Genomic DNA, 15,491 nt, shown 5'->3' on the forward strand with positions numbered 1-15,491 from the left:
GTTTTGGATAAATATCAAATCAGATATTTTGGGTTAAGCTCAGAAAAAGCCATGATCAGATGGACAATAAACAATTATACAAAGTCAGATAGCAAAAGATATTGCTAAAGAAACATTGTCCTTTCAAGAGTTGATGTCTGTTGGTAGTCAAATGCCAATTAAAACAAAATAATAATTAAATTAACCAATTATCAAATTACACAGAAGTGGGCCTAGTTTTCAGTCCCCAAGTCAGGAGCACAGAGTTGGGTAGTTTCCCAATTCGGTGAACCCAACCTTTAAAATTGCACCCCCTCAGATAGCATCTTTGATTGGGTGAGGTGGGCTGAAACAGGATTCAGTACTGTAAGGATTCTATAGATTCTATAGATTCTTGAAGGTCAGGAGCTGTAAAATATGTAACTAATGTATCTAGTTTTATTTCTGAACTGCCTCTTCAAGAAAAAATCCGAAGTAGCAAGTTAAGTTCTGGTTTGTGTCTCATGTGACAAAATATTTAGTATTTAAAAAAAGCTTGAATCTTTTCTCATTGAAGGGGAGGGCCCCAAGAGATGGAAAGGTGCCATATACTGAATCTCAGTTATAAAGGCAGCGTGTTCTGCAGTATGCCACTTGGCTGACAGAGAGTCACAAGACAAGTCAAACCTGTTGCTGTTTCGTTTATCAGCCTTTCGACTTAGACGCCTTCCTACAATTGACATTCAAAAGATCCCACTTGAAACTCTTTAAGCATCACCATAGAAGAAGTGAAGAAGGCATTTTTGTGAAACAAGAATGCATTGGTACACTTTGTTCTTTGCAATTGTGCTATTCATTATACTCTACCTTAAACGACGGAGAGTCAGGTAAGACAAATAACAATAAATAAATGTTTTCTTTTGTAGGAAAAGCACAGAAGCAGGTCAGATATAACTTAAACTCCAGGGCACATCAAATATCTGTCCTCATGTAACTTAGTCTGTTGGCTGATATTTTTGTGTTTGATTATCCAGTTTAAAAAAATTAAACAGTGACAAGTCCTGTAATGCAATGCAGAGCTCTAAAATTTAATAAAAGCATTTTAGCACACAGCTCCAAGTTTTGGTGATAGTCAAGTATATAAATATGTTTTTGGTGTGGATTTATTGCATGCTAATAGGTTTAATGTGTTTAAAGAGGCAGCAAGCACAGTGAGTAGAGGCATCTCTGATATATGTTGTAGTAACCTACTTGAAATAAACATGATCTGACAACTTGAAATGAGAAATATTACAGTTATCTGTATCTTTATAAAGTAAAACAAATCCTCAAGCGATACATATCATTTTTTGATTTCTGAATGATTCCGTGTTTTAAGTTTCTAAAGTTTCTACCATTCTCTGAATCATGCTTTTTAAAATTTTTCCTTCATTGATTTTCATCTTGAAGCTGATAGATTCCCCAATGAATAAAAGCAAATTACTGCTGGAATCTGAAACCACAAGAGAAAATGCTGGAAAACCTCAACAAAAGTATTTTGACAAAGGATCTTCTGGACTCAAAACGTCAGCCTTTTCTCTCCTTATAGATGCTGCCAGACCTGCTGACATTTTCCAGCATTTTCTCTTTTGGTTTCAGATTCTCTAATTGATGATTCCTGAAACTTTATGATTTGACTTTATTTGATCCTGGTCCATATGACCCAGCAAGTGACAGGGATGTATTGCTTAATGCTGTCTGTATTATTTCCACATCCATATTCTCTGTTGTATCATCGATAAGGGTTTCCTAATATAGGGAACCCACCCTTGCTCAATAAAGGTCTTCAAGTGGCCACTTATTGACCAGTTAAGGGTTGTTTCCCACCCAATTTTTAGGTGGATATCAGCTTGGGGTGGAAATCTGAAAATGAATAGTTAAGATATTGGACAAGGAGGATGGACATTCTCATCAGAAGTCACTTTCTGACTAGGGATGTCTTCCCCTTAAGCCCTGTGACCTCCAGACCACCATCCCTTGCCCTGGGCTATGCCCTGAATCCCTTATCATCACTCTCACAACCACCCAGGCCTTTCCTACCCTCCCTGCCAGGACCGCTGACACTTGGTGCCATTCCTCTTCTGGCCACTGCAGCACTATTCCTGGAGGGACAGGCCAGCTAGCAGCCAATCTGATCACACGCTGAGAGGCAGCAGACCCCCCCCTTCCCCTGTGCCCCTCAACCCCCCCCCCTCCTGACAGCCATCCGACTCGCCTCCCACCCCGCCACCTGAGAATCACCTGACCCACTTCCCTTCCCATCCCCACCAGAGAACCATTTGACGCGCCTCCTTCCCACCCAGCCTCCCCCACTCCCCCTCACTGATTGGAGTCAGAGAGCCGCTGGAAGCTCTGAACGTACCTCTTCGGAAGCTGGAGCGCCCGAATCAGACCTTTGCGGGCCATTGCGGACTAGGGGATTTTCAAAGAAACTTCTTTGCAGTGTTAATGCAAGCCGACTTGTGACACTAATAAATAAAAAAGAACTGAACTAATTCTGGAATATCTGATTTACATCTAAATTCCAATCCTTTTTACAAAGCAATCTGATGTTCACATGAAATTAAGCAACTACAGAATTTTGCACCAACAGCTGTAAAGGTGAAAACAACTTTACCGAGCCTTTTGATAACAGTAAAAGTGCTTTCAAGATGAACTCTAAAGGTTAGAAACAACAATGGGAGACATTATCACATAAATCCTTAATGATCCCATACCAAATTCCTCTCTCAGCAAATTGAATGAAGGTGTTAATCCATTTAAAATCCTCTGTTAAAATAACAAAAAAATAGATTTAAAATGAAACATTGAACATTTCTGCAATAAGAACTAGGGCAGCAGAGAAGAAAAATGTCAATTTGCAAAATTTGTACTTCAGCATGAAGTGGTAAAAATGCAGCTGTTTGTGTGATTTAACGGGATGTATTATATTTTTCTACTTACTAACATAATATTTTGTGAATAGTTCTGATTTAATTAGGTCGACTTTTCAAATAATGCCAAATACTTTGATATTTAAGTGCTCATGAGTCACAGTTCCAAGCTGACAATCTGTATTGGAATGTAAATTGTGTGTTTATCAAAACAAGTGGACCTAACTTTACTCTAAAAGTACACTTTGTTCCCTGCCATCAATCGCAGAAGAATCCAAAACTGCCCATTGCAATGGAAATGAAAGTTGTCCAGAGAAATGTCCTTTGATTTTTCCGTCTCTGTTGAAGGAACAAGTTTTACAGGAAAATCTTCTGTTTGACTGTCAGTGATGATGTGGAGATGCTGGCGTTGGACTGGGGTAAACACAGTAAGAAGCCTCACAATGCCAGGTTAAAGTCCAACAGGTTTATTTAGTACCCACTAGCTTTCAGGTCTCTGCCCCTTCGCCAGGTGAGTGGGGAGTTCTGATCACAAACAGGGCATGTAAAGGCACACACTCAGTTTACAGAATACGATTAGAATGCGAGTCTTTACAGCTAATCAAGTCTTAAAGGTGCGGTCTTAAAGCCTTCGAGTAAACGTTCTCCAAGGCGGCTTTCACAACTCACAACAGCACAGAGTCGCTGAGCAGAGACTGATAGCCAAGTTCCGCACACATGAGGACGGCATCAACCAGGATCTTGGGTTCATGTCACACTATCTGTAACCCCCATGACTTGCCTGGGCTTGCAACATCTCACTTACTGTCCTGTCTGGAAACAATACACATCTCTTTAACCTATGCTTAATGCTATCTCCACTCATATTGTCTGCACCTTTAAGACTTGATTAGCTGTAAAGACTCACATTCTAATCAGTATTCTGTAAACTGAGTGTGTGTCTTTATATGCCCTGTTTGTGATCGGAACTCCCTACTCACCTGATGAAGGGGCAGAGCCCCGAAAGCTAGTGGCATTTACTACCAAATAAACCTGTTGGGCTTTAACCTGGTGTTGTGAGACTTCTCACTGTCTGTTTGACAGTCACTGTTTATGACTGTCAGTGCACAGCTGTGACAACAAAGCTGATAATTGGACAAAGGTTTGGCACTTCTAATCCACAGTCAAATAATATCATAATTATTTTTATTCATTCATGGGATGTGGGCATTGTTGGCTGGGCCAGCATTTATTGCCCACCCCTGAGGGCATTTAAGAATCAACCGCATAGCTGTGGATTTGGAGTCACATTTAGGTAAAGACAACAGATTTCCTTTCCTGGTGGATATTAGTGAACCAGATGGGTTTTTGTGACAATCGACAGTGGTTTCAAGGCCACCATTAGACATTTAAATCCAGGCTTTTATTGATTTTAATTTCACCATCTGCCGTAGTGGGATTTGAACCCCCTAGTCCCCAGAGTATTACCCTGGGTCTCTGTATTACTACTCCAGTAACAATACCACTACACTGCCGCCTCCCCCAGTTAAGTAGCAATTCTATTTAGCATTATCATTTAATTTCTTTTTAAACCAGGCTTTTGTGTTTCTTATTTTGAAACTGGGGATTGTTTCGTATCTTCACACACTATTTCACTCTCTTTGGAGGTTAGTGAGGAAGTGTTGAAAGGCTGATTGTCATCCTGCTTGAACTGTATCATGAACACTTCTTCCACTATCAACAAGTCCTGGGGCTGAATTTCAGGGGCAGGGGAATTGATGCATCCTTGCCACCTTTACCCCGAGAAGAAATATTACTGCTGCTACACCGCCTGGTGTTTAACAAGGGGCCTCATAGCAATAACACACTGCAGGTGGTCTTGAGGAGGTGAGTGAGACTTCCATCCCCCAATGGGAGGAACTGCCGTCCTCAAGGCCAGCCTGTTAATCTGAATGGCCGGCAACCCGTGAGGTCCCAGCAGCTCAGTGTGGTGAATGATAAAGAACATTGGATCCCAGAGCACCCAGATAAGATCGATCCCAGGCTTCCTGGGCGGAAAGGGATTGGGGGAGCTGAAGGAGGAGTGTGGGGAGGTGGGTTTTAGAGGCCAGGTAGTGAGTACAAAGTCAGGGCATCATCATGGATGCAAGTGCTCCTGATGCACACTGGACATGACCCAAAAGATATAGACCCCTTCCCAATTCCCACCTTCTCTACCAAATTATTTTTTAAAAAATGACTTTCTGACTCTCGCCCATCACATTATGACACGGACAACATAATATTCAGTGAATTGGTTTGTTAACAATCTTTTAAATGGTGGACGGGCTGCTGATTTTAGCACCTTCCTGTATTATGAGGATCAGGTCGTGAGCTAGATGGGAAGGCCAGCCATCATATTTTTTGCTGAAAATGTTCCTAGTGGTGGGAGAGGTGAAGGGGGGGCTGGTTGCAGTAAAATTAAGCTTCTAATTTAGAGGCAGGATGACAAAGCCTCGAGCTTACAATGGAGTGAAACTAGGCGACATCATCAGCATGGATTGATCTCACGGTGAATCAGAAATATGAAAAATATAAACAAAAGGATTAAGTAAAAAAAGCCAGTGATGAGGTTATATGTGGGTGAGGTTTCTTGATTGTAACACTCTTAGTCCATTCATTTCTGTGAGAGGTGTGTCTCTAGGTTAAGTTTAGATTTGTGACAATGCTTTTGTTTGTATTTTTGTTGTCAGTATGTCTCTGTTTTAATGTCAGATGGGTGGATAGGTGCATACACCTAGAATCTATGCATGCATGAGTGGAATTTTTGCCAATTTTCATTTCAAATTTTTTGATTTGTTTTTAAGACAACCATGCCAACCAGTCAGTACTTTACCTTATATTTCTCTTCCTTGTAGCGTCTTTGAGGCAGAAGTTCATTGGATTCGTGGGGCTGTATTTTCCAGGTCTTTTGGGGGTGAGCTAGTAGATGGGAGAGCTGGCTAAATGATGGGGAAAGCGCAGAAGGGAGAGCCTGACATCTTCCCGCTGCCATGGGTTGTTACTATCATTGGGAAAGATGACAATTTGGAAGCCTAATAGGTTTCGTTTAATGTTTTAAGTTTCATTTGTGCTTTTCTCTTGTTGCAGGCGGGTACCCTATAAGTGGCTGCCCTTCTTATTTTGTCCTTCAGTTCATTAAATTTAATTTAATTGTTCAAACTCAAAAGAGTTGGAAGCCTCATAGGAGGCTAGTTGAACTGCTTATGACCCACTTTAGGGCCACTTCCTGTGTTTTGTCTGTGTCTGGAAAGCTTGTCACCCTGTGGGAAGACTGCCCAATGAAGCCTACCCAATACTGTCACCAGTGAGCTCCAAGTGGAGGCCTTCTGAACAGGGACTCCACAGGGAAGCTTCAATGGCAGCAATGGTCACCCGCAATGCAATAGAGTCACTGGCACTGCTGAGGCTGTTGAGTTCCCAACTCGCTGATTGCACCATGGCTGTTGGGGATGGACTACAATGGGCACCGCACTAGCGGAGACTTTTCAAGTTGCCAGCATGGGTATTGCCACCCACCATCCACTAAAGTGGAGTCACCTCCCGCTTTCAGCCACACATTGGGAATTAATCTCAGAATTCAGAGCAGGGTGATCTCTATAAGAGCAAACATACCATGTGTGCTGAAGGTCTGACATAAAAATAGAAAATGTTGGAAAAACTCTACAGGTCTGGTGGAATCTGTGGCGAAAGCAACAAGAGTTAATGTTTTGAGTCCAATAGAGGACTCTTCTTCAGAACTGCAACATGTAGGATTCGTACTGTTGACAAAGGGGGAAGGATCAGATGGAGCAGAAAGGAAAGTGAAGGATGGGTTAAATACTAAATATGTTATGGAACAAAAGGCAAAGAGTGGCTGTTGTAAAGAAATGAAGCATGGGTCCTGAGTCACAAAATAAAGGTCAACTTAGTCTAAAAGGGATAAACAAGATACAGACTGGCAAAAAAACACTTGGCACTTGGCCCAGTCTTACTCAAATTTCTACCAGAACTCTTTTTCCATGCACCAATGGCTGAAATGCTGCCACTTCCTGTTCTCATTCACCAACTGGAATAATTAATCAATTTTGCTTCCAATTTCTACTCTTCCCAGATGATCCATCCCCAACATTTCTTGTTCCCTCCTTGACTTCTCTGCTTTTGTTCCTGGGAATAGACCATCCACCAATGTTCATTATGAGCTCACTGACTCACACACCTACCTCAGCTACACCAATTCATGTCCTGCTTCCTGTGATGATTCCATTCCAATCTACCGGTTTTTCTATTTCTGTCACATCTATTCTAATGATGCAACCTTCCACAATACACTTTTTACATATTGTCCTTGCTCCATAACAAATAAATCATCCCCACTCTGGTTGAGAGGACCCACAACCATGTTCATTTCCTGCATTTCTGGCCACACCCCTTCCCCTGCCTTCAAGAACCAAGGGTTCCCCTTGTCCTCACTTTCTACTCCACAATTCAAAGGACCACCCTCCAATATTTCTGTCACATCCAGCATGATGTCACCACCAAACATATCTTCCCTTCCCCTTTCGTGTCAGCATTTCAAAGGAACTGTTACCTTTGCGACACTCCAGTTCACTCCTCTATCATCCCCACTGTCTTCCAACAGTATATTCCCATGCAGTGGCTTGAGGTGTGACACCTTATCCCTTTATCACTCCTCCACTCACTGCACAAGACCTCAAATACTCCTTCCAAGTGAAGCAGCAATTTGTTTGTATCTCTTTCAATTAATGTACTACATTGACTGCTTACAATTCAGTCTCCTCTACACTGGGAAGCCCAAACACACACTGCTTGACAGCTTTGGGGAACACTTCTGCCCTGTCCTCAAGCATGACCTTCCTGTTGCTTGCTATTTCAATTCACCACCTTGCTCACACTTCTGTCTCTGGCCTGCTACCAGCCCCCTAGGGTTAACTTGAGTTCAATAAATTCAGGCCATGAATTCTGTCCTCTTCTTTGACTTTTCCAAAAATGCCAACCTGTATCGAATTTTTCCTTCAGGCTGAGCTTTATTCTGCTATAAATACCTGCTCTGGGCCAACATAAGAACAGCTTCTTCCCAGCTGCTATCAGACTTTTGAATGGATCTATGTTGCATTAAGGTGATCTTTCTCTACATCCTAGTTATGACTGTAACACTACACTCTGTTCTCTCTCCTGTCCTTCTCTGTGTATGGTATGCTTTGTCTGTATAGCATGCAAGAAACAATACTTTTCACTGTATGCTAGTACATGAGCCAATAATAAATCAAAACAAATCAAATCAGAAATGCTGTTTCTTTATTTCAACCTTTACCACTCCCTTTGCCATTTGTTCCATGACATCTTTGGTATTTAATCATCCCTACCTTCTAACGAATTCTTGAGCTTCTTTTGTTCCACCTGATTATCTGCCCTTTTTCAAAAACATAATATCCATTACATTTCTACCTCTCTTCGGTTCTGAGGCAGTTATATCGGACTTGAAATGTTGGCCAAAATTCTTCGGCCGTTCACACCCGTGGGATTCTCCAGTCCCACCAGCAGTGCACCCTCGCCCATGGGTGTTCAATTGACATCCGCTGACATCAGTGGGAATTCCCATTGACAGTAGCAGAACCAGAGAATCCCACCACTAGCAAACAAAGTGCCATCTCCCACCGATGGAAACTCATGACTGGGAGAATCTGTGATGTTACCAAACTTGTTGAGCTTTTCCAGCATTTTCTATATTCATGTTTATTGTTACTTTTGTTTAAGTTCTGATTCACACTTTACTGTTGCATCAGAGCTCTCTTTCATGCCTCATTTATTTTCTTTATTCTTTCATGAGATACGAGTATTGCAGGCAAGCAGAGCATTTGATCCCCACCCATATCTGCCCTGGAAACAGTGCTGCAATCCATTCAGTGCAGGTACATCTGTAATGCTATTCAGAAGGATTTTGACCCATCAACTGTGAAAGAACAATGAAACAATCCCATCTCAGGGTGATATGTGATTTGGAAGGACAAATCCTTCTAGCAAATAGAGATAGCGAGTTTGGAGTGTGCCATCGATAGAAGCTAGGTGAATTGTTGCAGCGAATCTTACATATGGAACATTCTGTTGCCACAGTGCATCAGTGACTGAAGGAGTGAATGTTTAAGGTGCTGGATGGGTGCAGATCAAGCAGAGTGCTTTATCCTGGATGATGAAAAGCTTCTTCAATGTTACTGGAGATACAAAGAACAAAGAACAATACAGCACAGGAAACAGGCCCTTCAGCCCTCTAAGCCTGCGCCGCTCATGCTTCCAACTAGACTATTTGTTTGTATCCCTCCATTCCCAGTACACTCATGAGATAAATGGAGGGTATTCCGTCTCTCTCCTGATTTATGTCTTGTAGATGCCGGACAGTCTGTGGAGTCAAGACCTGCCTCTGGCCTGCTCTTGTACTACAGTATGTATACGTCTGGTCCAGGTTCTAATCAATAGCTCCCAAAATGTTGATGGGGATGGGGGTGCGTGTTCAATGATGGAAATGTCGTTGAATGCGGAGGGAAGATGTTTAGATTATGATAGTGTACATTACATAACACTGTTATAGAAATATCTAACCACACCAAATGTAATAAATGGCTACCTTGCGGTGAGAGTTCTGCAGGGATGGTCAGTGTTGTGGTGGGGTTGCTGCTTAATATTAGGCAAATCATAACAGTGGTAAGCCTTACCAGCTTAAACCTCACCAGGTATGAATCCTGTTAGCCTAACCCTTACTAGCCACAAACACTGCGAGTGTCAAAGCAACCATTGATAAATCATAACAACAATAACCCTACCAGCCATCAATGATAAACAGTACCAGTCATAAACCTTGCTGGTGCCCAAAGGACAATTCCCTCAATAATTATTCAAAAGTGAATGTTAGTACCTTCATTAGTGGTAGCTGTCTGTCTTAAATGGGATAGTTTGCATAGAAATAATATAAATGCTTTGGAAATTTATTAGACATTATGACATATATTGCAATAATGGTAAGTGACTTCTGAGGAATGGAATCACATCAATTATCAATGTAATAGTTAAACATTGTGAAAGAATGAAGAGGCACTGGGGAAAATTTTCAACTTCTGGTTGTCTGTTTGAGGTCCTTGATTGTATTGGCTGTTTTTCCAAGGCAGCAGGAAGTGTGGATGGAGCCACTGGATGGGAGACTGGTTTGCGGGAAGGACTGCACTACATTCACAGCCCTTTGTAGTTTCTTGTAGTCTTGGTCAGAGTAACAGCCATTTCAAGCTGTGATACATCCAGAAAGAATGCTTTCTATGGTGCATCTGTAAAATTTGGTAAGAGTCACAATGGACCTGCCGAATTTCCTTAGCCTTCTGAGAAAGTAAAGGCATTGGTTAACTTTCTTATCAAAAGCCTGAACTATAGCAGAGGGTCCAGAACAGCTTATTGGTGATCTGAAGACCTAGAAACTTGAAGCTCTTGGTCATCTCCATTGCATCACCATTGACCTAGACAGGGGCATGTTCTTCACTATATTTCCTGAAGTCAATAACTAGCTCCTTTGTAGGCAGTAGGCCTCCAAATTATGGATGGAAATCCCACTTCATGATTATCCATTGAATGCGCAGCCATCATCCATCAGCCATCATTTAGACTGGCATGTATTTTAATTATCCAAGATACTTGCCACCCCAATGTAAATCCGAGTATTCTTTCTATTGCAGAATGCTGCAGCCATTTTCAACACTCTCAGTTCTGGGTTTGCCCTTTCCAAGGGTAGGACAAGAGACCAACTGTGGCAGTAGCAGAGTTATTTAAAGAGAAAAATTGATATTAGATTTGAAACGTATTATGCGCACAACGGATACTTCCACAGATTTATAACAGTCCTGTAAGTGCTGCTAAGGAACTGACCTGCCATAACTGACCAACCAGAAACTGATGGACTATTCAACAGCATGCTGCTTAGGGATGCAAAACTCGGTAGTCTAATTTCGACAAGGCCCAAAGTTCAGTTGTGATTAACCTCAGCCTTGATCGTTCCATTGACGCAAGAGTCCTCTGTGCCCAGTTCATGCAAAAGTGATTTATCCAATTCCTCCAGCATTAATTTTTCCACCATGATATCTCACCGCATCCATTAAAGTGAGGTAAAAGCATCATTTTGGGTTTATCCTGCAACTATTGAAAACGTTGTGGGAAGTGGAAGCACATCACAAGTGATGCAAAATTGGTATGATAGCTACACTCTTAGCAGTGCTAAGATGGTTTCAGTGTTTCAAAGCTGGTTGTCAGGCTAATCTGGGTTGATAGAATGGCTCTGGTTCACATCATGAATAAGATGCATGAGGAGTGATACTATCATCTAAACAGAACTACATTATGTCCCATCAGATTGAACACACGTACTTTACAATTTTACTTACGGGTGACGTAAATTAATACATTATAATGGAACAAATGTACAAATCTTGTGCAAACATGCATACACTTGACAGCTACAAAGTGCTTCTAAAAATAATGTTCATTGCTCAGTTTGAGTTAGTCAGGATAGGGAAATGTGAACATTACCACATTTCTCCCTCTCTTAATGAAGTCAGTATTTAATTGAACCTAATATAGTTTTGGAGGAGAAGTTCAGGGCTGCTATTTCTAAAGTTTAGAAATTGGATCCATCTTACAGTTGTGGCAACTGTCAAAGTTGCTAAATATTAGGGTCTGAAGTCAGGTGGTGTGCGGTAATGATGTGGAGATGCCAATGTTGGATTCGGGTAGGCACAGTAAGACAGTTGTGAGACTTCTTGGTATGCAGTAAAACATTCCTAACGGTGCAGCGTCTGAATGAGAATATCGTGGAGACAGCAATGAAAGAAACAGCATAAACTGGAATAGAGGAAGAGAGGAATTGACATTTAAGAGAAATAGTAAAAATAAAAGAGCAATAAGCCAGAAGCAAAAAGTAAAAATAGAAAAGAGAAGTGCCTGAGAAAGATGAGCATTGGTTAGAAAAATTCCAGCACCAATTAAAATAAGTGATTCTGGCACAACTTGTGTATTTTGACCAAATCTGCTTTTCCCACCCTACCCCAATTCTGGTACATATTGGAAATACCCAGAAGGGTAAAAACAATTCCGATAGCATTCTTATTTCCCTCTTTTACTGTGTTTCATTTTAAAGTGTACAAGACCAATTCAGATCAGTATTCTTATCTCCCTTTTTACTGTTTTTTCCTCTGGGTATAATCATAGAATCCCTACAGTGCAGAAGGAGGCCATTCGGCCCATTAAGCCTGCACTGATAACAGTCACACCCGGGCCTTGTCCCTGTAACCCGCCATATTTACCCTGCTAATCCCTGTGACACTAAGGGGCAATTTACCATGGCCAATCAAACTAACCACACCTGGAGGAAAGTGGACCACCTGGAGGAAACCCACACAGGCACAAAGAGAATGTGCAAACTCCACATTGGCAGTCACCCAAGGCTGGAATTGAATCCAGGTCCTTGACACAGTGAGACAGCAGTGCTAACCACTGTGCCATCATGCTGCCCCATAAATCACAAGTATCCATTAGCAGCAGTAGAATCGATGAATCTCCCAATCTTAAACTGAGAGTGAAAGGGTTATTGACTCTGGATTCAGTCCCTACCATTTCGCAGGACATCATCTGCCTTGAACTGAGAAATGACTAGGTCTGTATTGCAATGTAACTTGTCCTGGCAAGAAAGGGAAGCTTTAGTTTCCCAGTGGGTGATTAGAGGAGTGCAGGCATTTCTCAAATTGACTCTGTTAACATGTGTTATCGAATTCTGAAGATCTTCCCTTGCACAAGGCATCCAGTATATGAACAGTCCATTTCAATGTTTCAACAGAGTAGCTAATACTAGAAAAATGGCGATAACGCAGTCGAGGAGTCACTATCCTGTAATGAGTACAAGGAATGGCTAACATGAATATCTTGAGAAGATTAACTTTGTAATGTATTTTGACCTTTATCACTTGGAAGTCAGGGTTCCTTCTGAGGCCCATGAATCATTAGCAGAGCACACATCAATGCGTTGGAAGCAGCGGGGAGACCTGGAAGCAGATTCCTGGTTCAGATTTGAAGGGTTTTCTGGCCATTCCCACCAGCAAGATCTTCCTGTCCTGCTGACAGTGACCAACCAACCACCCACCACCACCCCCCACCGCCCCCCCACCCTCCACCCATCGCCAGCCAGCGATGTCCAGGAGTGAGATTCTCCGGCCTCACAGCCACGTGTTTCCATCGGCAGGAGCTGGCCTACATGTGACTCCAGATCCACAGCAACACGTTTGACTCTTAAATACTCTCAGGGATGGGCAGTACATGCTGGCCCAGCCAGTGATGCCTACATCCCATGAGTAAAAATAAAGAAAATACCGTTCTTTGGAAAATATCAATTTGGCTCTCTCTCTCTCTCAATGCTGAGCTTCTGATTGAATCTTGATCCTTTACATGCAACTATGGGGTTGAAGACAGCTTTAAGTGATTTTATTAGTCACTTGATCTTTCATAATCATTAATGAGGTTGCATCTTCTTCTTTTGAAGTGATGAAAGTATTCAACAGGACTGTACATTACCCATACCCCAAATCTCGTATTGGCTTTTCTGCGAGTATGCATATCTCCCAGCTATTAGAGGGATTCAAAAGTATGCGGAGAAAACAAGATCACTGAAAGCATGCAGAAAATCTGGAACACCCGGAAACCTCAGGACACTGACAACAATCTTGGTGTTGTGCAACCTTCAGCCCACCAGATAGCGAGCCATGACTGACATAAATCATACTGTGTTAATAGATTTCACATGTTCACCTCAGCAAGTTGGTTGTTTTTGCCAATCTGCTGATGATACTTGATGACAAATGATGATTTATAGATATGTTGCATAATCCTCAGGCAAAAACTCCGTGAATTAAAGAGAATTTTTCTGAATTGTTGACATTACTTCACCTCATCCACTTTCGCAGACGTGGGCTGTATTTATAATGCATGTTTAATACCATGTTGGGCAGGAGACAAATGGGATTGAAATTCTTCTCCATGAGGATGTTAAGCCTATTTACTGATCTCCTTTTTCAATTAAGTTATCAAACATGAGAATTTGACAGGTTCTTCCTACGTTTTTTTCATCTAAACAGCATGGTGAATAATTACTAATGTCAGGAGTAGGAAATCTAATAGTTATGTTCAGACATTTATTATATAAATATTGGCAGGGATTGCAGTTTCGTGTACAGCAGAGGTGATAGGTGTAGTAAAGTGAAAGAATCCAGTTGCCGTAGATTCGAGTGAAAAATCCAGTCACCACAAGGTCAAAGCTTAGAGAAAGTTCTGATATTACGCATATTTTCACTGACATTGATTGATCCGCTATTCAGTTCAGGCCTATATTAGGCTGAAAAGGTGAGCCAAAGTTCGAGAAAATATCAACATTTAAATTGCAACAAAATATTTGAAGCATAAGAACATAAGAACATAAGAACATAAGAAATAGGAGCAGGAGTAGGCCATCTAGCCCTTCGAGCCTGCCCCGCCATTCAATAAGATCATGGCTGATCTGTTGTGGCTCAGTTCCACTTTCCCGCCCTCTCCCCATAACCCTTAATCCCCTCTCTTATCAAGAACCCATCAACCCGCTTCTTAAAAATATTTAGCGAGGCAGCCTCCACCACTTCAACGGGCAGAGAATTCCAGAGATTCACCACCCTTTGAGTGAAGAAGTTCCTCCTCAACTCCGTTCTAAACCGCCTCCCCTTTATCTTGAGGCTGTGCCCCCTAGTCCTACTGTCTTTTTTGAGCGGGAAGAGTCTCTCCACCTCTATCCTATCCATCCCATTCATCATCTTATACGTCTCAATGAGATCTCCCCTCATTCTTCTAAACTCTAACGAGTACAAGCCTAGTTTATTCAGCCTCTCCTCATAGCTCAATCCCCTCAACTCCGGTATCAGCCTAGTAAACCTCCTCTGCACTCCCTCCAGGGCCAAAATATCCTTGCGCAGGTGCGGCGCCCAAAACTGCACACAGTACTCCAGCTGCGGCCTCACCAATGCCCTATACAGCTGCAGATATACGGCAGCTGATTATCCCTGTGCTTGGGGTATTATATCCTTGTGCCTGTGGGTATCAGATCCCTGAGCCAGTGGATATTAGATCCCTGAACCTAGGATATTGGATCCCTGAACCTAGGATATTGGATCCCTGATCTAGGGTATTGGATCCCTGAGCCTAGGGAATTAGATTCCTGAGCCTAGGGTATTGGATCCCTATTTCCGTAGGATTGCATCCCTGTGGCTGCAGGTATTGGTCATTGTGTCCAAGATACTGGATCCTTGATCCCGGGACATTGGATCCCTGTGCCTGTGGTGATGGACCCCTGTTCCTGGGGGTACCAGATCCCTGTGCCTGCGGGTATTGGATCCTTGTTCCTGGGGTATTGGGGCCCTCAGTCTGAGGTCATTGGATCCCTGGGCTGGGAATATTGGATCTTTGTGCCTATGGATATTGGATTCCCATCCCTATGGTATTGGATCTCTTTGTCTAAAAATATTGTGCTGGGATACTGGACCCCTGTGGTTGGGGTGT

The 15,491-nt window shown here is 42.2% G+C and overlaps 1 protein-coding gene across 1 annotated transcript in view; it reads left to right on the forward strand.

Moving 5' to 3' along the window:
• The first annotated feature begins 626 nt into the window (after positions 1-626).
• The window catches only part of ptgis (prostaglandin I2 (prostacyclin) synthase), a 73,753-nt gene continuing 58,888 nt past the window's right edge, over positions 627-15,491 (forward strand). The window contains exon 1 of the mRNA XM_080204919.1: positions 627-845. Within this exon, the coding sequence (XP_080061045.1) occupies positions 775-845 (71 nt within the window). The 5' untranslated portion in view covers positions 627-774. The remainder of the gene's footprint in view (positions 846-15,491) is intronic.

Source organism: Carcharhinus amblyrhynchos, chromosome 16, assembly GCF_965287045.1.
Source record: "Carcharhinus amblyrhynchos chromosome 16, sCarAmb.v2.hapA, whole genome shotgun sequence".
NCBI lineage: Eukaryota > Metazoa > Chordata > Chondrichthyes > Carcharhiniformes > Carcharhinidae > Carcharhinus > Carcharhinus amblyrhynchos.